This window comes from Diadema antillarum, unplaced genomic scaffold (genome assembly GCF_040938485.1).
Source record: "Diadema antillarum isolate AM-2024a unplaced genomic scaffold, OU_Dant_1.0 seq00001253_RagTag, whole genome shotgun sequence".
In the NCBI taxonomy this organism is placed as follows: Eukaryota; Metazoa; Echinodermata; class Echinoidea; order Diadematoida; family Diadematidae; genus Diadema; species Diadema antillarum.
Genome location: NW_027272039.1, coordinates 678,307 through 704,051, shown reverse-complemented (window position 1 = coordinate 704,051; position 25,745 = coordinate 678,307). Strand labels below are relative to the sequence as shown.

Here is a 25,745-nt window from a genome sequence, read left to right as displayed (position 1 = left end):
CGAAATGTCAAGATTATAGTGAAAACAGCAATGCTACCAGTAATCAAAACGTCAACGTCGATAATGATGATTGAAAGAAACAACAACCGGGGGGGGGGGGGGGTGTTTCATAAAGCTGTTCGTAACGTTACGAATGACTTACGAGCGACTGGTGATCAGTTCTTACGCTGAATTATGGAAATTCTGATAAGTATAGCACATCGGAACTGATCACCAGTCGCTCGTAAGTCGTTCGTAACCTTACGAACAGCTTTATGAAACACCCCCTGGATAACTACCGTTACCAAATCAGTGTACGAAGGATATCCATTTCGAACATATTGATGATAATATGGTGACCGTGCTGACGGTGATCATCTTTGTTATTTACGTTCATGTCATCATTGTCGCTGTCGTCGTCACTATCGTTATTGAATTTTGAAAGGAGAGTTCGAACCGGCAAGACTAATTTATTCAGAATGCACCAAAGTGGGATCGTGGAGAGAAGCCTGATGAGATTGTGGAAAGAGATGAACAAAGGGTTATAGGGTTACAGTTCGTTATTCCGAAGGTTCGTTATTCTGAAGGTTAGTGGAAATGTTTTGAAGATTCGTTATTCCAAAGGTTCGTTGATCCGAAAATGAAATAAAGTTTGTTATTCCATAAAGGTTCGTTAATCCAAAAACGAAATAAGGTAATTCGTAATTCCGAAAATTCGTTATAGTACGCATTTGTTTTTATAATTTTCGTCCTATATAGAACATTGTTTCACTTTCGGACAAGCGAACTTTCGGAATAGGGAACCTTATTTCATTTTCGGATTAACGAACCTTTGGAATGACGAACATCATTCGAACCAACTTTGACATGTGAATATTGTGTCGTCTTGTCCGATGAAATCGATTATTACTTGCCGGAGACAAAGCAAAACAAAGCAACAAAAAAAAAATTATCGAGAATCAGGCCCCATCGTATCCAATTCAGAACAGTGCATGGTACACTATATATCATCCATGAGTAATCCTTCAGAGTACATCTCTTGTGACACAGTCATCGTTTAAAAGAGATTCTCGGGACTCCGTCTAACTCTAACAGCGCAGTAAAAGCGATCTAGATTTTGTCTTCCTCGAAAGAGAAAATAATTGTTGGCACGGTGTGGTTTTTCTAACGCGAACATGCAAAACAATTACTTTCACGTTTCATGCGACACCCTCATGCACCCACAAAGTCTCAGCGCAAATTAATTGAATTTATTTCTATGGCGCTGCAGTGCGTCATAGTGCAAACAATTCTTGTTTCCCCCCAGAACCAGATTATTATGATAATCATGTTTACTCTACAAAAAAAAGCACATTACACAAGAGGTGTTTTGTAATCTAAAGATCCGGTGTATAATATTGACAGATATTTTCTCATATTTAGAGGGAGAGAGAGAGAGCGGAGGAGGGGAAGAGGGGAGGGGGGGGGGGGTAAGAAGAGGGAGGGAGCGTAAGTTAGAGATTGCCTTATGGATATCGATATCATTAGCGAATTAACTTCCATCTATCAGCATATTCTACAGGAGCTTGTTACACCATCCGTTATGTGTGAATTCCCATTTTGTCTCAAAATCTCAGTCATTGTATTTAGTTTTCTCTCTAGAAGGATGATCCTTTTGATATCAGCAGCCGGATAGTATCAAGTAAGTTTGTTTCAATGAATAGATAGTGAAATATAGCACCGCAGATCTTAGAAATGCAGAGCCTTGTAAAAACCAGGGTCTATTATACCATATATATAGAGGTATACTGTTACATGCAATATTTCTATATAGCCCTACAGTCTATACCAACTTAATTAAGGCAGTAGATATTACCACTGTCTAGATGCATTAGTGTTCACTGTGTCACATAAGATACAGCTGCAAACATGGCAAATAAAGTGTATTGATAATTATCGTTGCAAAACCTCGGGTGATGAAAAGTGGGTGGGTTCACGGAGAGAGAGAGAGAGAGAGAGAGAGAAATAATAATAATGACTTAAAAAGGTGAACCACTCATCGCGTAAAACAAAGGCGCAGTGACCTAGATGTGCGTCCCAGCCGTCACGAGCTATTCTGCGAAAATTAACAAGAAACACGTCATGGGGATCACGGGCTCCAGCGAAAGAGACAGAGAAAATAGAGAAAGGGGAGGGGAGAGACTGACAGAGGGAGAGATGGGGGGGGGGGGGGGGGGAGGGGAAGAGACGAAGAAAGAGAATTAATGCACCTGATTTTACACGCTTAGATTCCGGATGGTGCCCGTGGTAGAAACGCAGCAAGACATCGCGCCAATTACTTCCGACGCCCTACCCCGCGCCATTTTAAAAAACAGAACTGAAGCAAAATGAACGACGGGAGAATACAAGAGATTACCCCCTCCCTGTCACATTTCAGTAATTAGCCACACTGGGGACCTAGTCTCATGTTTCGGTCTTTGAATCTTGCGAATCAAATTATCCTTGGGGAAATTTGATTTAATCGTTATAACTAATATAGTCCGTATACATGGCCATCAATTTGCAAAGGGAAATTCAGGAAAGAGAGTGCATCGAAAGTATGCCGGAACACCACTAGAGGAGATAAGGTTCTGAATATTATGCATCGTATACTATGAAATAGCCAGATATTCATAATTATTATATTATGGACAGAATCATTACAATGTGTATGTCTGCATAGAAGACATGCAGGGAGAAATAGACACACTAGGTATAGATAGATGAATAGATTAGTATTCGTTATACACATTTTTTTTATGGGGGGGGGGGTAGGCACAAAGAGGGAGAGAGGGGAGCATGACTGAAATTTCACAGCGAAAAGTGTTGGGAACTGTGAGACATGTTGTAAAATGCCACTCTTGTGAATGAAAGAAAGTGTTCGCAGTTTGACAAGAAGGGGCGATTATTACTTTTGATGTAAAAGTAGAAAGCAATCGTCTTTATCGCCCGGTCTAGTAATGTGAAAAGAGTTGGCAGCAGATGCGAAATGAGATTAAAATGGCGTCTTCTTATGAAATCACGTGCGGATTGGCCAGATTAGGGCTGAATTGTGCTTTCATTCAGCTCTAATACTCATCTAATTACTACACCTCCCTCCGAGACTGTCTCGCCTTTAATTCCCTTTAATAGGCAGTAATGCTCTTGAACAAACACTCTCCAAAGTGCCAACTAAAAATAATCTTTCAACCGAAAGTGGTATCCGAAATACGCATCTTTATAAGGAATCAAAATTGTATACACGTGGGTGTATACAACAGTGTGTGGAGAATAAGCTTTTTGTAAACACTTCCAAAAATGTCCACAGTTGCAGTTCTTCAATTAAATCGGAATTGGTATTTTACACACACACGCACACACACACATACACACACACACACACACACACACACACGCACATACACATTCACACACAAAGTTTGATATTTTTCATACAGAACTGACAATGATTGAAGAAAAATGAGAAGAAGGAGAACTGAAAGAAGACCCACGTGATACAAGTCTTTATGACGAAGTTGAATGAACTGCGGTTTCCTTATAAATACAGCAGATTTTCCGCTGAACAAGAGCTTATACTTCTGAAGATCATTAATTCATCACAGTTCGTTGCCCATCCACCCCGGGGCCATCTACCCTTCCAGCCGTCCACCATTTTCTCTATCCATCGATCGTTTCATCTGTCCATCTTTCCATCCATTCATTCAGTCACTCGTTAATCATGCATCCATTGATCTATCTATCCATCCCCAGGCGGCAACACTTTAGAACGGCTATGAAAGAGTCCATCCTAAAGGAAACTTGCATGGCGTTTGCATAAATATACATTTTCTACAAGCGCGTGTTGTCTTGACAATGCCCAATATGAAAATGAAAGGTTGTTGCGGCTTGGGGGAAGGATGGTGGGGAAGGGGGGGGGGGGGTACAGGGGATACAGCTCGCCTTTTGGGGTTCAAAACGAATCCAGCATAAACATTTACATATTTGGCCCGACGAGTAGCCAGGGGGATTCTGATAAGATGAATACAATGGCCAATCGGAATCCAAGCAACCCTCAATGTGGTACCCCCTTTTTTCCAGGATTTTTTTTTTTTTTTTTTTTTTATGCGTGGACGGAATGAACATGTAGGTCAATTCTTGAAAGGGTCATCTTGTCGTTGTTTTTGTTTGTTCTTTATATTTTTCTTCAGAATAAGCGCAAATATTTTCCAGTATGATATGCAAAAAATGTAACTGTCCATAGGGGAAAAAAAAGAAAATGAACCCTCTTACTACATATCTCAATAGACATTGTACTGCCACAATCCTTTTGACAACAATGGTAACAAACGAACACAACAACTTATCAAAATCACAATAACAATATTGAATTAACACCATTGATCGTGGAGAATATAAAAAGTTCTATAGCCAAATAGTATGGAAATAAGGCCTGCTATTTTACAGTCCCCAGACAAGACAACCGATGGTCTCTGATAACGTATATAACGAACACAGAAACACTAAATGTGTAGTGGGTGTGGGTTTGTTTGTGTTTGTGTGTGGGTGTGGGTGCGTGCGTAATGTACAGCAGTTTCACTATGAAAATAAGGGGTATAGTCTACAAAAAAAAATCAATCATGTATATACTTTGAAGATTCATTGTGGCATTATCTGATACACAATATGTAATGGCATGTATATCAACACTCTGGAAAAAAGAAGGTTCAACTTTGCACCTTTACCTGTGTCAAGGTGCAATTTTGAACCTTTCAGACCAGTGTCGATCTTTAGGTTCTCCGATTGTATAAGTACAAATTTGAACAAGTCTTTCTTAGAGCGCAGTTTTATAAAATCATGAGGTTATATTGATGATGTATAATATTATAACATATTTTGTTTCTTGCATGTATATATAGACTATGGATATAGTAAATACTTATTTCCAATTTAGATTAGGCTTGTGTACTTATCTCCGTCTATAGAGGGACATGGTGGGTAAAATATGTAATTCAAGGACGTACAAAGCACCTGACGGGATTCGAACTGTCAACCTCCTTTTGAAAGCCAAGAATCTTATCCACTATACCACGGTACTCTTACTCTGCTTTTGGAAATTACGCAAGTTGAAGAAATATGCATGGTTATCAATCATGCAACAGCTTCCTACGGAAATTCAATTCAATTCAATTCAATTTAATTTAATTTAATTTAATTCACTTCAATTCAATTCAATTCAATTCAATTCAATTCAATTCAATTCAATTCAATTCAATTCAATTCAATTCAATTCAATTCAACTTATTTCATTTCCTTTTTCTCAGAACATTATAACGTAATGTAGGAAAATTACGCAATGATCTTGAATACACAATAGTTGACTGTGTATGATGAAAAGGAGAGGTATAAACGAATTAAAAGCATATCGTATATATACAATAGTTTCTAACCAATTATGTAATGTGTCACATTATCTATATCCCCCCCCCTTGAGGGAAAAAGGAAAAACTGAGAAGTCCACTAAAAAGCAAAGCTTATATAAGCCTACTGCGTGGACAACTCATAATTTGTGATGGCCGCCAAACGGATTCACCACTTTGAGAGCATTCAATGAAAATGATGCGTTGTCTAACAATCTGACAGTCCCATCTAGATTTACACATTATTTCGTCCGCCTTTTGTTTCGTTATCATGAAAAGATAATAACTAAACAGTCATGATTATGTTAACCAACCCTGCAAACCATTTGGAATATCTAAAATGATGAGCAATGGAACAAGCCGCTTCCTATGTCGTTAAATCTGGATAATATTCTCATCTCGAGCCAGTGTTCAGGAAAATAAAATGATGCGACAAAGAAAGAGAATGGTAAAAGTGGACGCAACAGTAACCTCGGTTTTAGAAAATGCCAATTTCGCGAGGATGTAAAAGCAGAGTGAAACGAGGGAAATTGTTGAAATATTCATGCTTAGGCCTATATGCTCAATCTTACATTGTTCATTATCTGTTCACATTTCAGGAATAATGCATGTCTCTGTCACGCTTGCGAGAATGGAAGAGCATAAACTGACTTGAAGATGGAATGTATTTCTTAATCTATTATGAAGAGCCCGAGTGGACTTAAATAGCTTTACTTTCTGTTGCTGCCAATGTGTTTATAGAGTGTCAAAACTTGTTATTTCATGCATTGATCCATAACGCATAAATGAGTGTTTGTGAGAGAGATAAAAAAGAAAGAAGAGAGAATTGGTAACACGTTCTCGCTTGAAAATAAAACGCCTCCACAATGTATGTTCACCGCCTTCTTCGACGGTGGCACGTCTCCCCTCCCGCCGCCCAGGCACGAGCGCTGGCCAAGAAGCACGGCGGAAGCCGTCGCCGCGTCTTTCTCGTGCGTCAGGGCGCAAGCTCCGACGTCACGCCGGCACTCGGCAATGACGTCCAGTGCTGCCCTTGCTTTCCTCCCGCCGTTCGGGCAGGGCGGCGGCTCGCTCTAGAGCCGTTCATAAAAGTGGGGCCCGTGTTGAATCTCGCGTCTCCGACAGCCGGTTGTTGGGCATGATGTTGTTTGTGATGATGGGCGATTTGGGGTTTAGATAAGAGACGATCAACCTCTCGAAAGAGCTATGATAATAACATGATGACCTTTTGACAGGAGTGTTTATGCGTTGATCATTTTTCACAAATATTTCCCCTTAGTAATTTTCAACCAGCCCACAGTAACATTGCCAGTGAGTATAGTATACCTAAAATGTGTACCTAAAATATTCATTACGATGCATACAAAAGCAGTTCCACAGCGTGGTCAATATAGGCTTAAATGAATCAGAGTAAAAATCAAACAAGCAGAAAAATATTTCATCAAGGACGGATCGAAAATACAATGATAATAAAGTATTTAAGAGTTTCACCGATTACCTGGAAGCATTAGGCCCTACTTTTGGTTGGATGGAAATAAAGAATATGATATAGGGCCTAAATGAATTGATTTAAAAAGTACAAAAGACATCTATCTATATTAGATGAGATGATGATGGTAAAATCCAAGGAACCTACAAGGTTCCCATGTCACAATAATCTAGACCTACATTGAATTTTACTGTTGACATGAAATCAAAAAGAAAAACGTGTTTCCTTCACGCTGCAGAGTTTCTGCATGTTGCAGTTAATAATCTATAACCAGTGATGATGAGTTCAGGAGGAGGAGTTTGTAGTTTACCAAATCATCGACTTAAGCAATACAATCATGTTGGATATACGAGGTAGTGGGCAAGACGCCACATCAGCACCTAAGATATTATTATCACTCTTCGGTAAAACTAGTCATATGAAACTTTAAAATCAAAATTCAGTGTTAATGTACACTATACTAAATTTACTGTGGGGCCTTTATTTTGGTGAGATGTGTTTTGTGCATGTTAGGTATTTTGTGTTTCCAGAAAGTATTGCTTATCTTTTGAGAACTATGAAAATAAACCAAAACTAACAGCTTTAATGTGTGATTTTTATGAAACTTAAATCATTTTTTTTTCGTATGAGCTTACTATACTTTGAAAACAAAAACACCACCCCCATTACCTTAAATTTAAGCATGTCTTTAAAATTCGGCACTGTAAGCTTTATCTTTTTTTATTCTCCTTTCTAAAAGATTTTCCCGAAGTTAAAAATGCTATCGACGACAGTTATGTTGATATATTACAGTACTTACTGTAAGAATATAGATATTCATTGTAGAAACTGTATGATGAGTCAATAAGAGCACGCAGGTTGAAATAAATTCACGTGTTTATCTTTCTCTGCATTCTTCTGATGTGTAGCCCTATCTCATACTTCTGAGTAACTTATATCCATAAAATAGAAAGCATAATTTCTTGTATCACAGTAGGCATACGAAATTTGAATACTGAAAATTTAAATGTATTACTTTCTTCTTGTTCTTTTTTTTTTTTTGGGGGGGGGGGTCTTTAATACCACAGAGTTTTGAAAGTTTGTTTTTTCACTGAGCTTTGCCCGAAGAAGCAACATTTATTGTAATAATGCATTTGCAAATGGGTCCAATTTCCGCAATCCCAGTTTAAAACAGGGATATAATAGCAGCAATCGGATCCCTGGCATTTCAGCCAGAGAGATATCTATGAGCCTGGATGCAAACATGTATTTTTTTTTTTTTTTTTTTTTTTTTTCATGAGAATGAGTCACTGTTTACAAAATTGAAAATTATGAAAAAATAAAATCTTAGTGACTGGCAGGTAGGCTAACATACAATTACGAGTAGATTTTGTGACAACAAAATCCGTACAATGGATGACAATAGGGAAATACTCAGCGTTTTCCGCGAACTTTCTCAGAATGATACGACGGCCTTTCTGGACGTCTCCGAATTGCTGCTGAAATATGTAAACAATATCATCAAGTATGTGTTCTGTTACGCAGCTTTCGAGGTTTATTTCAGATTTCTACGTACAATGATCTTTTTGTGATAGTGTAAATTGTGGAGCAGGATAATATTTTGCTGTGTCCCACACGTAGGTTTTTATGTTAGTAGATCCTTTCTTTTTATGCTACGATGATAGATGGGCTAGCGTTACGCTGATATGCATGCCAATCTTGCGTAAACTAGAAGTCTGTTTATAGAGGGAGCCAATGATGATGTATGGGCATAAACTAGATAGTATAGAACTACTTCTGAAGCTTCTTGCTACAGTATAAACTACTAAATCCTAATGGCATTCTAGGCTGTGCTAATTAAATATCGTGTCGTCGTTGCCTAACGTTGGTTAAACTTTAATTCTTCTTCTTCTTTCTTCTTCTTCTTCTTCTTCCAGTAAAGTACAGCCCACTGTTGGCGTATTATCGTACTTGTGCTTGTCAAGTGCCCAGATGAAAAGTGCGAGTAAAAGGATCACTACAGATTCTATATGTGCAGTTAAAAAAGACAGAAGAGGCTTAACGAAGCCTAATCTGTTGCACCCCCTGTTTGAAGAACTGTAGGGAGGTGCTTCTACTTATACTTGGTGGTAAAGAGTTCCATAGTTTAATTGCGTCAGGAAAGAATGTCTTCTGATATGTTTGGGTTCTGGCATACAGGATTTGAAATTTGTTTGGATTCCCTCGTGTAGATGGTCCAGTGGCTGGTATGAAGTGTTCATGCGGGATGTCGATCAGCCTGTGCTGATTATGGAGTATACCATGCACACTCTCTGCTGAGCCCTTCTCTCCTGAAGAGTGGCCCACTGAAGTTGCTTCAACATGTCAGTTACGCTGCTTGTACGGCTAAAATCTCCTACGGCAAAGCGAGCGTAGCGGCGTTGCACCATTTCCAATTTCATGATATTCTTCTGGGTAAATGGGTCCCACACCACGGCAGCATATTCTACTAGAAGTGGGAGGACAAGTGTTTTGTAGCAGAGCACTTTTGTCTTTAGGGGGCAGTCTCTAATGTTTCTCTGAAGGAAGCTGCTTGTTGAGTTAGCAGACTTGGTAGTGACATCCACATGTTTGTTCCATTTGAGATTACCCTGGAGATTGAGGCCAAGGTATTTTGTCTTTTCAGTTTCTGTCAATGGTATTCCATGTATGCAGTGAGGTGTTGAACTCTTGACCAACTTCCTCTTGTTGGTAACATGCATGACTTGGCATTTCTGAGGGTGAAATTTCATGAGCCAGTCTGTTTCCCACACTTGGAGTGCATCCAGATCCCTCCGCAGTTGTTCAGTATCTTCCTCCGTCTTGACCCTCCTGATACACGATGCAGTCATCCGCAAAAAGTCGCACAGTGGTCTCTGCAGAGACATACTCGGGGAGGTCATTGTGATTGTGATTGTGCATTAAATTCAGTCACTACTGGCTTAATCTGTTGACGTGTTACTGTGCATTTGAGGATTGGATTTAACAACTATTTTGCTTGCAGCCGTCAACTCATCTACCCATCTTCTCATAATTGTAATTTTATATTCCAATTTTTGTCATGTTTTAACCACCAACAGACACCCAGAAGTCTCCAAGTACCGTTCCATTCGCCTCGGCAACAAATCCTTTGAGAGTCGAGTCCTTCCAGTGAGCGGCGCCCTCGAGTGTCTGTTCACCGTCGGCTTTCAAGAGGTATTTTGATTGAATAAATTTCCTCCTGGATATTGTACAAAGTAGTTTTATTTTTCCTTCTTAGATGAGAAGAATTACATGTATTAAACCCAATTTGTTTTGGTAGGTGAGATTGATTTTGCAATGCAGAACAGTGACTGTGGATTGATACTGTTGTGTGTGCTGCCATAATGCTTTGATTCATAATGTGGCAGTAGTCACCTGTGTGAATAGCTTGCTCAGCGGCTGTGGTAATTTTCCTAATATTGTCGTCTGTGGTCAATCAGATGAGCTTCCACCATATTGCATTGTGCTGATTGTTAAGTAGTTTTTAAGTGAAATACATTAACTTTGATGAGAGGTAATGTGAGTATTGATATTGTATTGTTACTATGACTGTTTTCAATATTATGATGATGATGACAATAAGAATATTAAAAAAATAATAAATGAAGTTTACGTATGATCTGAACCAAAAAAGAGCAGGTGATTTTTTATTACAGTAGTTCTGCTGATGACAGTGATGTAATGCTGCTGTTGCTGCTGCTGAAAAAGATAATGACAATGATGGTGATGATGATGATGATGGTGGTGATGCTGATTGAATTATCATCGTATCAATAATAAATGAAGAATACTTGTGATATTGTGCTGCTGTTTCAGAATGACGATAAGATCACCCTGAATGAGACCGACTCTCTGGAGGGACTGAGATTGTTTCAGAAGCTGCTTGGCCAGGAGAGACTGGTGGTCATCTCTTCTCAGCTCAACAATCACATCTTTGTACAGGTGAGACTTCCATGATAATGTTAGTTCAGTCCCCAGGACATCACTGCAACCCATTTTTTTGTTTTTTGTTTTTGTTTTCTCTCTCAAAACTAGCCATCACATGGAGATACAGCAGCAGCTATGGTATTGTGTATGAAAAGATTCAGGCAGTCATTTCAGGTTAAAACTTCATTGTGTTATGATTGTACTGCAAGCAATATGAATGGAAACATGAATGTTATGTTCCCCTTTGCCGATGAGTATCTATCCCACTGACTTCCAATGTTTGCCATCTTCTGAGTATAACTTTTTTGTTCATAATACTGTCTTATTCTGGTGATGTAAACGAAGAAAAACAACAGCATAAAAACACAGAGATTTTAGATATGAACTCTAAGTATGTGATAAATCATTTATTGTGTTTAATACAAGAGATTATCTTGTCCTTGAGATCCGTTGGTGCGAGTGATGATGGATTGTCTTATATTTCTATCGATTTGATCAGAAATGAAGGTAGTCGCGTCAGTTTTTGTCAGCAACGCTTTCAGCTTCAAGTACAATGTGATAAATCCCTAACAAACAGCAAATGCATGACCTTAAAGTAGTCCCATGTATTGGAAAGAGTGGGTTTAAATATACCGACATTGTTTTGCATCATTTCTCCATTTCCCATTCAAGGCTCAAGAACAGAGCTTTGCACAGAAGTTAACAAGCTCTGCATCTCATGTGATGATTTATGAGGATCCCCTCCTACAGCAGAAAGCCAGGGACAAGATACCATATGAAGAGCTGAGGCAGAAGGCTCAACAGAGACTGAACAGGATCGCCACGGCAACATCCGGTAACATCACCTTCTCTCCCCCCCCCCCCTCCTAATTTCTGTACTTCAATTCGTGAAGCACATGGAAAAGAATTGCAACTTGTAATGACTGCAGTCAATATTGCAGCACGCGTATCGATTCAAATCAATAATTGATGCGTTGGTTGTCCATTGTTATCCCGTCACTCATTTTGTCATTCAGACTCTTTTAACTTGCTGTTCATTTGTGCCTTCAACTATGAATCACCAAAGCTTCCAAAATAAAAAGCCCTTGCTTTCTCTTCAAGTGTTTTGTTATTTTGTGTTGTGAGTGTGTGTGTGTGTGTGTGTGTGTGTGTGTGTGTGTACTCGAGGGATTATGGAAAAGCTGTATGAGAGAGGATAAAAGATATATGCTAGATTTTCTTACGTCAGAATTCATTCAACACAGTCATCTTGAGTCAATTGGCATGCAATGAATTCAATGCTAAACATACATTTTCAGATATTTATATTCATAATGGTCTTTCAATAGTGGTTACCTGTACTTTGTTATATAAATGCATGTTTGCAGCTTTTAATAAATTCATAAAACAAATAATGACCCCATGATGCATAATCGCATGCGGGCATTTATATGTATTCACTGCATAATCAGCTGTTAAGAACAGAACTCAAACAATATCCCACCTTCCCAACTCAGTAACATAATAATGTATGTATCACCCTTCGATGTTTGATTGTCATGCTGCGTCATATGTTTGTAATCTGCTGACAGATGAAGATGACGCTCCTCTAGATCTGCGAGACTGTCTCCTGTTGGAGCTCCTGAAGTGGTTCAAGGAGCGCTTCTTCCGCTGGATGAACGCTCCCAAGTGCAGCTCCTGCCGGGGCCAGACGAGGAGCGTGGGTATGCTGGAGCCGACGGCTGAGGAGCTGAGATGGGATGCAGGCAGGGTGGAAGGGTACACGTGTACTCGCTGCAACACCATGGAAAGATTTCCCAGGTATGGCACTCACTGTGAACATTTTGAGTTTTTTATGTACTGTATATACCATGTATTCTTTGTGGGTATAGGCTTTAATGCGTTGGGACTTGTAGGATACTTTTGCAAGTGGTTGGATTCGTAAGTTAGTACTGCATTATTGATAAAATGAGAAATTAGCATATTCCTTTTCAGAAGAAAAAATGTGAGCAATTTGCCACCATGGATACAATGTACTTCCAGTAATGCACCATATTATTAGTGTCACAGACGGCAATAATTTATTGAGTTGTTAAATTTGCAAGTATTGATTGGTGAGATATTTTGCGTATATAGTACACAGAGTGTGTGTTTTAGTGTGTATATTTGCGTGAATGTCCTTGAGTTTCGAGATTTTTTTTTTTTGTGTGTATGTGTGTGTGTGTGTGTGTTTTGAGGGTTGTATGATATGTGTCTGTGCCAGTGGTATGGATATAATTCATTAATTCATTCATTTTTCCTTTTCCAACAGAAACATATAAATATTTTACAGAAATTGAATACATAAAATTTCATCACAATAAATAATAAAGGATAAGTTTACAAAATATTGTAAGTGTACAGAAATGCTGGAAATGAGGAGAAATGCTAAAAAGCATAATTGTATGTTCTTGCAGAATTTGTCCAGTTATTTGCAAGTATAAGAGGGGAACATCAGTCTATGGTCAAGTTAACTTTTATGAATAAGACTGGGAGAATTTTATTTTGATTTTGAGGATTTCATTGTCTCAGAAATATCTTGTTGGTTTATACATTTAAAAAGATGCAGCCATATAATGATGTAAAGAATTACACCATAGACAGTATTACACAAATTAGCATAGCATACTGTACTTACATGAGGCTGGATGCAGTCTTGCTGATATCTCTCAAATGTCAGCCAAGATCATTACTAAGTGACAGTTTAATGTGTCTTCTACAGGAACAGAAATTGGATTTTTGTTTATCTTCATTTTGGATTTTTGTTTATCTGTCATTTTGACACAGAATTCATGGCTGGATTCCAATTTTGTTATTTGAAGCAGCTAATCATTGCTCCCGTATGTTGCTACAGATACAACCACCCAGAGAAGTTGTTGGAGACGCGGACGGGGCGATGCGGGGAGTGGGCCAACTGTTTCACGCTCTGCTGCCGGGCACTGGGTTTTGAGGCCAGACACGTGTTGGACTGGACTGGTGGGTTGTCATTCCTATCATTAATTTTCCCTCCCTCTGAATACCACCAGTTGAAATACTCATTGCCACAATGTAGAGTGTTGTTGCCTGGGGTGCTGAAAGACTTAAGACTACTTTATCTTCTGGTTCTGGTTCTTGTTCTGGATGTGTACGATGCAGGGCCCTACTGGGCATAACGCATCGGACGAGAGAGGGCGTAGGGGTAATTAGGCAGTTCTATCGATGGCCTTTTTGAATGAGTCGATTGATGGCGAGTTGATAGTGGCGTCACTCAGGTGGTTCCACTCGATGACAGTAGATGGAAAGAATGAGTTCCTGAATTGTTCTGTTCGTGCTCTTATTTGATTAAAGCACTTACTGTTATTTGTCACTTGTCTATCTAGGATATTTACAGTATCACAGTTTGTAAATTGCTTGACACGGATACGTCGTCTAAATTTTGTAGGTTGAATTTTGTAGGTCGTCTGAGTTTTGTCGGTTAAACTGTTAGTTCTATTCCCTGTTTTGTCTTAAGGTTCTTTAAAAGCCAGAACTTAGTTTGTGTATGCCTGCAGAACTGTTGATTGTTGTTCCAAAATCTACATGCATGCATAAAAAATGAGTGAAATAACACTGTAATAACACATCTTCAATTGTGTAATGCCGAAAATGCAAAATATTAGCCAAAAAGGTTTGCTGGAAGTCCACAATCTTATGGCTTATCCATTTGTGGTTGCTTCATAATTTTTCATTATCAATTATAAATACTCAGCAAATCGGGACACAATGATGTCCATTGATCATATGCACTAGAGTGTATCACATGCAGATTACGATTGCAAGGGCACAATCAATCATCATGTAACATGCTACCTCCCCACAATGCTGTATGGGGAGGGTCCTTCCGGAATACAAGTTGTGCACTACGGTCAAAATTATTCTCCACTTTTGATCTCAAAATACTCTCAAACTACTCACCATCCTGGCAAATCGCATCAGCCAGTTAAGTTTCTTAGTAGACCCTTTTGATGTATTGCAAGCAAGATCCGCATAATGGAAAATAAGTTTTGAGCCCTTCTGAGAACTATGTTTTGGCTTTAATTTACATATACCTGTAGATAGACTGATTGATAGATTGATAGATTGACAGATAGATTGATAGATAAGACAGAGAGAGACAGACAGACACACAGACAGACATATACAATTATATATTTAGTATATGTGATATATGTATTTCATCTACTGATAAGATTGAGAGAGAGAGAGATGAGATAGATGCACAAACATATGGAGGTAGAGAGACAGTCAAAGATTATTCACAAAATGATATAGATATTTGTTTATTATATACATTCATATATACATTTTTTTTTGTCTTGATTGTAGATCACGTCTGGACAGAAGTCTTCTCACAGTCACAGCAGCGCTGGATGCACACCGACCCATGCGAGAACTGCTGCGACAAGCCTCTGCTCTACGAACACGGCTGGAACAAGAGACTCTCCTACATCATTGCATTTTCCTTTGAGGAGGTCAGCCCCCCCCCCCCCACCACCCCCACAATCATTTCCTTATCCTACTGTTTGCAGCCCTGTGTTTGAGTGATCGTTATTCAGTGTTTACTTGTTTTCCAAGGTCTGCTCAAACCTACCTTAGTGACCACCTGTCCCTAGCAACCACCTGCACTCAGCACCACCTCATCCCATTGATTATGAGGACGGGTTGATTTTGCTACAACACTCATTTCCCAGAGACAATTGCCCGAGTATACTCGGGACTCGTTCTCAACGGGTTAAAAATCCCTCGTACAGAGATCGTGTAGTGAGGAAATCACATACAATGTCTGACCTCACCTATTGCAACTAGTGACAACTGATATGCTGCTTCTGTACAGTTCTAATTTGTGCATGATGTTCGGCGCAGATGCCATTGGACATAAAAAGAAGAAAGAAGACATTGAAAATGGCCCGTGGCAAGCACAAAGTCAGGATATAAAGAATAGTTTCATGCGGACATCTCCATGTCGAGTAAAGTGTGGAGATCACATATCTAGAAAATACTTTTCATGAACACATTCTTCTATATCTGTACATAATAGTGGATGATGTTATGATGGTTATTAGGTAGGTAATGAAGCATGTGTGCATGTATTACAATGTATTAGGAACAGTGAAAATGTCCATGTCTATTATAGTGGCAGCCACATTCAATCTGTTTGTAAAAACCACTTGTGTGCAATGACCACCTGTTTGTAAAGACCTGTGTGTAAAATTCACATTTTGTGTTTTCTTTGAGTGGCATTTTCAGGCAGGTATGTCTGTAACTTATACTTCTCATAGTTGGATAAGCTGGCTCAGTTTGTCGCTTTTCTGTCATACAATCTGGAAGTCCCCAGTTCATGGCCCAGTGAGTCAAACATAAGTCCCCCTCACACCAGACCGTACCAAAATCGCTCAGAGCAATCGCATAAAAACCATTACGGCTACTGTTCTGGTTACCACAGTTCACATTTGGTGTGAACAGTCACATTAGAATAGCACACGACCAATTATTTCCACCCATTTTTTGTACATATTTTTCTTTATCTTACCATCTCCTTTGTCACAAGACTCAAACACATTTTTCCTCATATGGGACATACGATGAAGGTCTTGTGAATGAGGGAGGCACAAACTTGCCGGTGTGAAAGATCCCGCTTCACTTTTTATTAGCAGTAAGGTACATGCCCAATCATGGCAAGACTGGGGAATGAGGCATGTACAAGAATATATTTTTACAAAATTTGAATGATTTGTCAACCAACACAGTCACTTTGTTGGAAGAGGAAAAAAAAGAATAATGTCATCTGCTGACGCTGTTCTTTCGGTCGGAACAGGTGGTGGATGTTACATGGAGGTACACCGCCAAGGAGCACGAGGTCATCGGACGGAGGAAGGACTGCCGGGAGAAATGGTTGGTGGACTTCATCGCAAAGCTGAATCGTCAGGTGAGTTGATTCAAATCCCGGCTAGTTCCTCCAGGGAGATGTTTTAAATCTTTCCCCTTCTGTCTCATCTGATGATTTCTCTAGCTTGCTCAAAGAGCAGTTTTCACACTATGTTCAAGTTAGCTTTAAAGGCAGCCGATCGCCATCCCTAATGTTACGTAAACTCCGAACGACCGAAGTTTGTGCATGCAATTGCGCAATGCCAGACTCGCTGCTATAGCCATAAAGGTGTGGAACAATGCTGCCACTGAGACACGTGTGTGTGTGTGCGTGTGTGTGTACGCATTATACACAAACATTGTCACCGCGAGCTGCGGTGATTGGAGGAGAGAGGCCAGAAGACGTGTGTGTGTGTGTACGTGTGTGTACGCATCATACACAAATATTGTCACGGCGAGCTGCGGTGATCGGAGGAGAGAGGTCAGAAGCCGCGTGGCTCTTTTGGCCTCTCTTCATGCGCATGCGCACTGAGAGTGTGCGTCCATTCGGAAGCTCCTGTGGCTCGCTCGGACAGCCATTTTGGGTTAGGAGATTAGCACAGAGAGCTCTCTTGTAGCCCACAGAACTCTTACGTTTTGTTCGCTGACCCATTGAGCCAGCGCTATTCTCATTCGGGGTCACTACATTTGATACAGAATGGGGAAGGCAGCGTGTTGCGTTCGTCTCCGTGCCGCACAAACCACTCGCCACGACTGAGTGTCTTTAAATAAAGTGACTAAGATCAGATGAACAAAATTATAGAAGTTGCATCAAAATTGAACCTGGAAAAAAAGAGTTCATGGAAAATCAATTTCATGTTTTCTGGAAATTTAGAGATTAGCAACCAGGTATTCGAATGAGATGAGACAGTCATGTCATGACCTCACTTGAAGTCTCTCATTGAACTACACTCAAATATTTCCCAAAATCGATGTTTTATATTAACCTGTTGATGGCGAGTCACGAGTATACTCGGGCAGGTGTCTATGGGAAATGCGTGTTGTAGCAAAATCAGTCCGTCCTCAACGGGTTATTAAAATAATTACCAATGAAACTTTATCCTTTCAGGAAACATTTGTTTTGTTTCAAAAGTAAAGCAATGATGATTTTTTTTTTTTATTTGAATGGGGCAGGTTGGTAGTCGCCAATTCATCAACCAATAACTTTTTTTTTTTAAACCGTTGAGGACGGACTGATTTTGCTACAACATACATTTGCCATAGACACCTGCCTGAATATAATCGAAACTTGTCCATAAAGGGGTCGTATAGTAAAAACAAAGCAATCGTAATAAAATGTGGGACCCACATTTTATTACGATTGCTTTGTTTTTCTTTGTTTTTGAATGTCTCAGCCATTTTAAAACAGATTTTCATGAAATAAACTTTGAATTCCTCTTAGAATGGCATGCTCTGTACCATTTCATAAGTGGTTTCTTGGTATCTCGCAAAAAGTTAAAAGCCAAATCCTCGGCTCCACCAATACTGTACCGTCCCTTTAAGGGTTAACATTTTTGTGTACATGTCAGTTGGAGATTTTAAGCTGATGACATCATCACCTCCGCTGATTCTGACACATGTTTTCAACCAATATCATGATTTGATGAAAATCACTAAAGAATCATGAAATTTCTCATAATTTTCTCACTTTTCAATCCACTTTTGATAAAAAGTCTGATTTCACTCTCTTCATTAAAGTCGATTTGAACGCAATGTGGAATGTCACCTATCTGTCTCTCAAGCTTTTGTGTCTTTTCAAGATTTGTGTCCTTTGATGCCAGGTTAATTTGAGAGAAAAAAAGATGTGTAAACCATTAACAGTGGAATGCTACTCCATCTCTAGTATGACTTTAAAGGGGAATTCTTTTCAGCAAAACGTTAGTCTCAAAAGGAAGGTTAAAGGGACATTCGAGACGATTTTCATAATTTCACATCATGTAGTACATAAATCGACAACTCCATGTATAGATTTGTGGAATTTATTGTGGTTCTTGTGCAGAGAAACAATACTTTGAAAAATCTTAAACAAATTACACTGAACAAGGATGATGACATAGGAGGCTCACATATTTCAGAAATGTAGCAGTGTAATTCCATATTACAATACCGCTTTCTTGTGAGTTCACCTGTGTATAATCTATGCATGCCTTCTTCTTTTGTTCTGCTTCCTTGAGCCCCAACTCATGCATTCTTATGGTGACTCTGCCATGTCATCATCCTTGTTCATTGCAGTTTGTTCTAAATTTTGAAAATATTCTTATTCTTCATCCCAATTATAATAAGTTCTGAAACTCTGTCCTCAGTATAACTAATTTATAGTTGTTCAAATGTAAAAATCTGAAAATTATCAGGTCTCCTTTAACACTTGATAAGCACAATAATGAAAATTTGATCAAAAGTGGATGAAAAGTTAAGGAAGTCGAGTGGACTTTTAATTTAAAATGTAATCTTCCATAATGCAATCATCAAATGTCCAATGTTGTCGCTGTGTCTGTGGATTGACAGTGAAATGCAATAGTCGGCTAGAAACTGAGCATTGAAGCAATGATGGATTATCTTTCGGTGAGTGCACTTTGTGTCACATCAGTCCTGAGGAAGTGCAGTGAAGTAGATAAAGGTCAATTCTCTCAGACAGGATTCTTATATTACCAGGTTTCATATTTCCGGAGGAATACAGTAACAGTACAGTATGTCACCCCCCCCCCCCCCCCCCCCAAAAAAAAAAAAAAAAAGAAAGAAAGAAAAAGAAAAGATACAACCGGATTTCCACATTGATAACTTTCAATATGATTAAACTGTCTGAGTGCTATTTCAGGGTCTAGAAATATAACATCTTTATCTATATTTTGCAGAAAACCCTATTCAATTTGGCTAAGTGATTCCAGAGAAATGTGGATCATTGTAAAGCATTCCATGGGTTTGTTTCTTCCAAGTTTAGCACTTGGAACTGCACATTAATGTGTGAACACAATGGAAAGGACTTGGAGAGAAAGGATTCCTGAGGTGCTCTACAAAGATCCTCATTTCTTTTTGACCACTGAAGCAAATCGGATGGGGTTTTCTGTAAGATGTGGTTGATAAATCATAGTTTCATATCCTGAAATTGCATTTGGATTGATTCTTTATTTTCAAAGTTATCGTTGTGGAGGGTCCCGTTGTAATTTTTTGGGGGGACATACGGTATAGACAACTGTTACGTAGTATCATGAAAAAAAGGAATAGTCAATACAAAGGTTGCATTATCTATAGTATGGATAAAGGTTGAAAGCCTGAGGCATATGCATCACAGTAATAAGTACAAATCTATCATGTGTTTCCTTCGGTGCAGATATGTTGTTGTTGTTATTTTTTCCCCATTTTGGTAACATATCTTCACACCACCAGCACTTGTCATTCTTAAAGGGAAATTCCATTTTGATAGTATGTTGTACAATTGTGTGAAATCTAAAAAAAAGATAATAATATTAATAAGAGAAATAGATCAGTGAAACTTATGGAAAAAAATCGGATGCATAAAAAATAGTTGTGAATTTCAACAATTTAGAGAGTAGAGCAAATTAGCAACTCTGTATGAGTTTGATGCTGAGCAGCTCTCCACTCGTTTTGTTCCCCCCCCCCCCAAAAAAAAAAAGAAAAAAGAAAAAAATCACCAACTTTCATTTTTTTGCCCTAGAAAAATATTTTCTTCAGACCTGTTCTCAGTATATAATTAAGAGTAATACCTATTTGTCTGTCCTCCTCAGCTGTTAAGTTCTGTCTGTGCCGAAATACTTGAGGAAAATAAAAATTAGTGAAATTTTGTGTGCAAAACATGTGGCGAGCTGCTCAACACCTCTCAAGATCACACAGAGTTGCCAATTTGGCTTACTCTCTAAACTTGTACAATTCATAATTTTTTACATATGTCCAATTTCTTCCCCAAAATTTTCGCTGATGTGCTTCTCAGATTTTGTGGTTTTCATACAAAGTAACACAATCTTCTCCTTCGTCTTCTTCTGACTTATGATGCAATACAACGGAGTGGATGGGGGTCATAGTCTTATAGATTGATATCTAAGCTGTGGATCCAGTTCAGGGCAGCATCACTTGCTTGAGCAAGTTCTTCAAGCCGGCCTGGGAACTTCCGCAGGTGGCAGTCTTCCACAATGTGACGCAGGGTTTGGTCAGGATGACCGCAATCACACGCCGGGCTAGCCGAGAACTCTCATTTGTGTAGACAATGGCCTGTCCTTGCATGGAGGGTTCGGGTGCGGTTCGGGGTGAGCCACTGTTTCCGAGGGAGGTTGAAGCCCTCTGGCTTTGCTGTCGGGTCAGTGATGGTGATGCACGTAACTTGAGTTGTGTTGGAGATAGCAACATACCAGCATCTGCGCCATTCACTTTTGGAGTCAAAAGTCACACAATGTCAGGTTGGCATTTCCCTCTAAAAAGCAATTCTTCAAATTGGTGTGTGTGTTTTTTTTTTCCTGTTCGATGACAGCGACAAGCCAACCAGACGGGAGCCAGGAGGCGCCAACTGCAGGAGAGGTTTGCCCGGGAGCTGGTGGAGTTCCTGTCCCCTAAGAGAGCCAGGGACGGCGAGGACCAGGGGCGGTCGTCGGGGTCCCTAACCTGGAGGGCAGCAAGAGGGGAAACGGGCACAGGAGGCCTAGGGGGTGCCACGCCCAGCTCACAGGTACATCTGTGGTCACACAAGAAGTAGCTGAGAGGAGTACCTCCCCCTCCTACCTATATCTTGCAGATAACACACTACTTTTTTCCCCTTTTTAGAAAATGGTAAATGAAATTTAAGTATGAGCTGGACATTAATAATGATAATGATAATAATAATAATAATAATAATAATAATAATAGTAATAATAATAATAATAATAATAATAATAATGATAATGATGATAATGATAATAATAATAATAATAATAATAATAATAATAATGATAATAATAATAATAATAATGATAATAATGATAATAATGATAATGATAATAATAATAATAATAATGATAATAATGATAATAATGATAATGATAATAATAATAATAATAATGATAGTAATAATAATAATAATGATAATAATAATAATAATAATAATAATAATAATAATAATAATAATAATAATAATAATAATAATAATAATAATAATAATAATAATAATAATAATAATAATAATGATGATGATGATGATGATGATGATGATGATGATAATGATAATAATAATAATAAAAATAATGATGATGATGATGACAATGGTAACAATAATCATCATCATCATTTTTATCATAGAGATGATGATGATAACAATGATAATAAGGGCTGCACATACAAGTATGTAATATTAACGGAAACTTTCAACAATGTGTAACTTTTGAACAGATTAATCTTCCACAAACTTTAAATGAGTGTTTCACTAGTCATTCTGCATTTCCTGAATCCACATTATGCAGTGGGGGGAATTGCCCCCTGAATGAATGTTCTTTCAATGTAAATATTTCTTCTCTGTTCCTGTGGTTTTGCCAAGTTTTATGTACAAGACAGCTTTCTCTACGTCCTGAAATTCCCTCTTGAATGGACAAATACTTCGTGGCCACTTCTGTCACGAAACACTGATATCTATCTCTTTCTCATGCAATCACCGCCTGCCCAGGTCGGGTTTGTCTTCCGACCGACTCCATCGGAGAAACAGTCGAGGTGCATCCACGTGCAATACAACACGGCCAGCAATAAGTATGTCAGGCTGTCGGACGGGAGCGCAGAGACGGAAGACTGGGAGAGCTGTGTGTGGACCAGCACCAACATGTTTAGAAAGCACGAATTTGATTGGCAGATGGTGAGTTCATTAACCCTTTCTGTGCTAGGGACTTTGGACAGTTGGTGATTTCAAGTTCGGTGCTAGTGCTAGTTCTAGTGCTATCTCAGCACTAGCACCGGCGATAAAACCAAACTTGAGATCAGTAGGTGTTGGGAGGTTGACCTAAAAATTATGATGAGGACTTTTTCCTGCGGTTGTCGCGGTGGTTTGGTGCCAACACCTAGTGTTAGGGATCGATAATTGTGATCCGTATCATTGCATTAATCTGACCGTCAGTGTTGGAGCTTGATTTACGGCAGTTGTTTGGGAGATAGCACCAGCACTAGCACTACCACTGGAGTTGAAATCACCCAGTGTGCACAAAGCCAGTCGGCATTCAAGGCACATAAAGTGTTAACAAAATTTGATGAAACTTCACTCAGAGTTTAAGGTGACTTTAATGAATTAATGAATGAGGGAAAACTTGAATAAATTGAGTAAGATAAAAGCATCTATAACCCTTTCTGATCCAGGGACTTTTGACGGTGTGTATAACGCTATGGGGTTTTCTGTGTCAATCAACACTCAAAGCACACACAGGGTTAAAAAACTAGAAAAAAATTCCCTTAGAGTTCAAGGTGACTTTAATGAATGACCTTATTGAACCTTAATAAATGACCTCAATGAACAACCTAATAATGAGGGAAGACTCAAACAAAGTGAGTGAGATTGAAGCATCTTTAACCCTATCTGTCCCGGGGACTTTTGACAGTGTATACGATGCTAAAGGGTTTTCTCTGTCAGTCGATACTCAAAGCACACAGTGGGTTAAAGAAGGAAGTGAAACTCCATTCTGAGTTGAAGGTGGATTGAATGGATTCATGAATGGGGGAAGACTCAAATGAATTGAGTAAGATGAAAGCATTATTAAAAATTATCTGTGCCAGGGACAGTGTACGCAAAGCTATTGGGTTTGCTGTTCCAGTCAGCACCCAAAGCACAGAAAGAGCTGAAGGATGTAGAACTCACACCAAGTCTTCTCAGAGTCATAATTACTTGGCAATATTCACTTGTTTGTTTAGAAGGGCATAATATGTTGCCAGAGCTTTGAGCACAACTCATATCCATGATATTCTTTGCGTACAGAACCAATGGTGGAGTTTCAAAGCAGAGCTCCTGTCAGTCTCATCCAATATTAGTTTTCTGATCTACTGTATGATTACTGTCAGTTTTTAATGAAAATTTTGTGTGTCATAAGTTCCTTTGTAGTGTTCTGATTTTGATGACACCTTCAATGTTCTATCATTATAGGATGAAACTCTTTAAATTAATGTGAACTGGAATACGAGATGGAATTTCTCGTGAATTTCTTACCCAGGTGAATATTCCTTATTTCTTGAGACATTTTTTTCCCCCGTACAATAGCTTGCTCTAAGGGGCCAAAGGTGATGACTGTCGGTAATCATCCTGAATTTTGCCATCACTCCACTGGTAGAAACAAATTCTTGTGTGTGACATCATATCAAACATGCATCTCATTAGATCGGCCCTATGGCATCATCGAGAGCATGTTGGCTCGACACAGTCGACATGCCCCATTGGTGGTACTGTTGGGCACCAGCAATGCTCTCATTCCCTTGACCAATAAAATCCTCAACATGTTTCTCCCTTCTCCTAGGTCTATCTGGCAAGAGAGGAGTTCACCGACCATGGCTCCGTTTCCTGGAGATTTGATGTCACCGGTTCCGGCCTCGTCGTCGACTGGATCAAGGTCAGGGCCGCCAGCACCACCTATGAGGACGCCCTCGTGGCTTGGACCCTGCAAGGGGAAGGGAGCTCCACCGAGTTGGATGGATCAAGTAAGAATATGAATCCAAAGGTTTCAGAGATGTACAGTGGACTCCCGTTATCATAAAGTCCTCAGGACCAGCAGTTTTCTTTCATTACATGAAAATTTCATTATAACCAAACAAATAAACAATAGAAATACATAGACTGGATAATGTTAAGGCCTGAATTTTTACTTTGTTGCAACTGGAATGTTGTTATAACCATGTTCGTTATAACTGGAGTGCACTGTAGTACAAAGAGTGATATCCAGAAGAGATGGAGGCATGAGCGCTTGGGAATGAAACATCTCAAAGTATTGCTTCTCTTTCCTCCCTCTTATTCATGTTCTATGATAATTGCCATTCTAGACAAACTTTCCTGTACCTCAAATTTTTGTAACCTAACAGTGGTTCAAAGTAACATCTTTTGATAAACACTTTGATTGGCCAGGCACATGGCTGTAACTTGGTAAGCTTTTCATTACCATTTGCTCAGTTTCCCCAAACTTGACTTTCCTTTTATGGTTGAAAAGCACTACTAAGGCATAACAATGCCTCAGTGTAATAGGAAGGCCATGGTGACTTAGTGGGGATTAGTGGGAATTAGTGAGATTAGGTAATCTTTTGAGTAGATTGTTAGTTAAATACATCTGTGCCAATAGGTGAAGGAACTCACTCCATTGCAAGTGCCAGTCAGTGAGGGAAGCACAGTATGTGGGTTAAATGCCATTGTATAGGAGACCGATAAGTTATTGTAGATTCTGCTGCTTGTGTGCAACAAAATGGTCTGAGAATACAGTAAAGGTGAACTACATTTTGATGAGAGACAAGATTTTATCAGCCTCGTTCACTCCAAAATAAACCTTTCTCCAAGGTCAATTCCACGAAGTGAGAGACGACATCTCGGGGTCCAGCCACGCCGAGTTGCGGGCGGAGCTGAGCGGCGGTCAGATGTGGCAGCACACGCAGCTGTTTCGGCAGGAGGAGGACGCCACCACACAACACCTCCTGGACATTTGCATCCACCTCAGAGAGGGCTAATGGTCACCTAACTAAAAAGAGTGAAAAAAAAAGTAATAATGATAACTAGACCTCCACCAAGCAGCTCATTTCCACCCTTACAAACATGCTGAGTGTATGAAAATCGCCCATTCTTTCCAATGATGAAGTAGCTTTTCTGTTTATGTGTATGTGTACATCACTGCACTTTGAATGCATGCTCAGTGCGCATATGCACACCTCAAATACGAGCAGCTTGAACTCCCTCTTTTGTCGGCCCATTTGCTGATGATAGCCTTCAAAAAAATTTTGAAACAGTATTGTGGGTCCAGATGCTTATGGTTATCCAGATCACCAGCAAT

At 39.3% G+C, this 25,745-nt stretch overlaps 1 protein-coding gene across 1 annotated transcript; it reads left to right on the top strand.

The window, feature by feature from the left end:
• Nucleotides 1-8,273: 8,273 nt before the first annotated feature.
• LOC139745333 (peptide-N(4)-(N-acetyl-beta-glucosaminyl)asparagine amidase-like) lies at nt 8,274-25,425 on the top strand. Its single transcript, XM_071655733.1, has 12 exons — nt 8,274-8,386; nt 9,960-10,074; nt 10,717-10,842; nt 11,500-11,662; nt 12,399-12,627; nt 13,700-13,821; nt 15,190-15,335; nt 16,679-16,789; nt 21,248-21,442; nt 22,412-22,594; nt 24,234-24,414; nt 25,259-25,425. The coding sequence occupies exons 1-12, from the start codon at nt 8,274-8,276 to the stop codon at nt 25,423-25,425; spliced, it is 1,851 nt and encodes a 616-aa protein (XP_071511834.1).
• The last annotated feature ends 320 nt before the right edge of the window (nt 25,426-25,745 follow it).

Coding starts and splice junctions, on each gene's coding strand:
- LOC139745333 (XM_071655733.1), top strand. CDS start 8,274: ATGGATGACAATAGGGAAATACTCAGCGTTTTCCGCGAACTTTCTCAG. Junction 8,387..9,959: donor TATGTAAACAATATCATCAA/GTATGTGTTCTG, acceptor AACCACCAACAG/ACACCCAGAAGTCTCCAAGT. Junction 22,595..24,233: donor ACGAATTTGATTGGCAGATG/GTGAGTTCATTA, acceptor CCCTTCTCCTAG/GTCTATCTGGCAAGAGAGGA.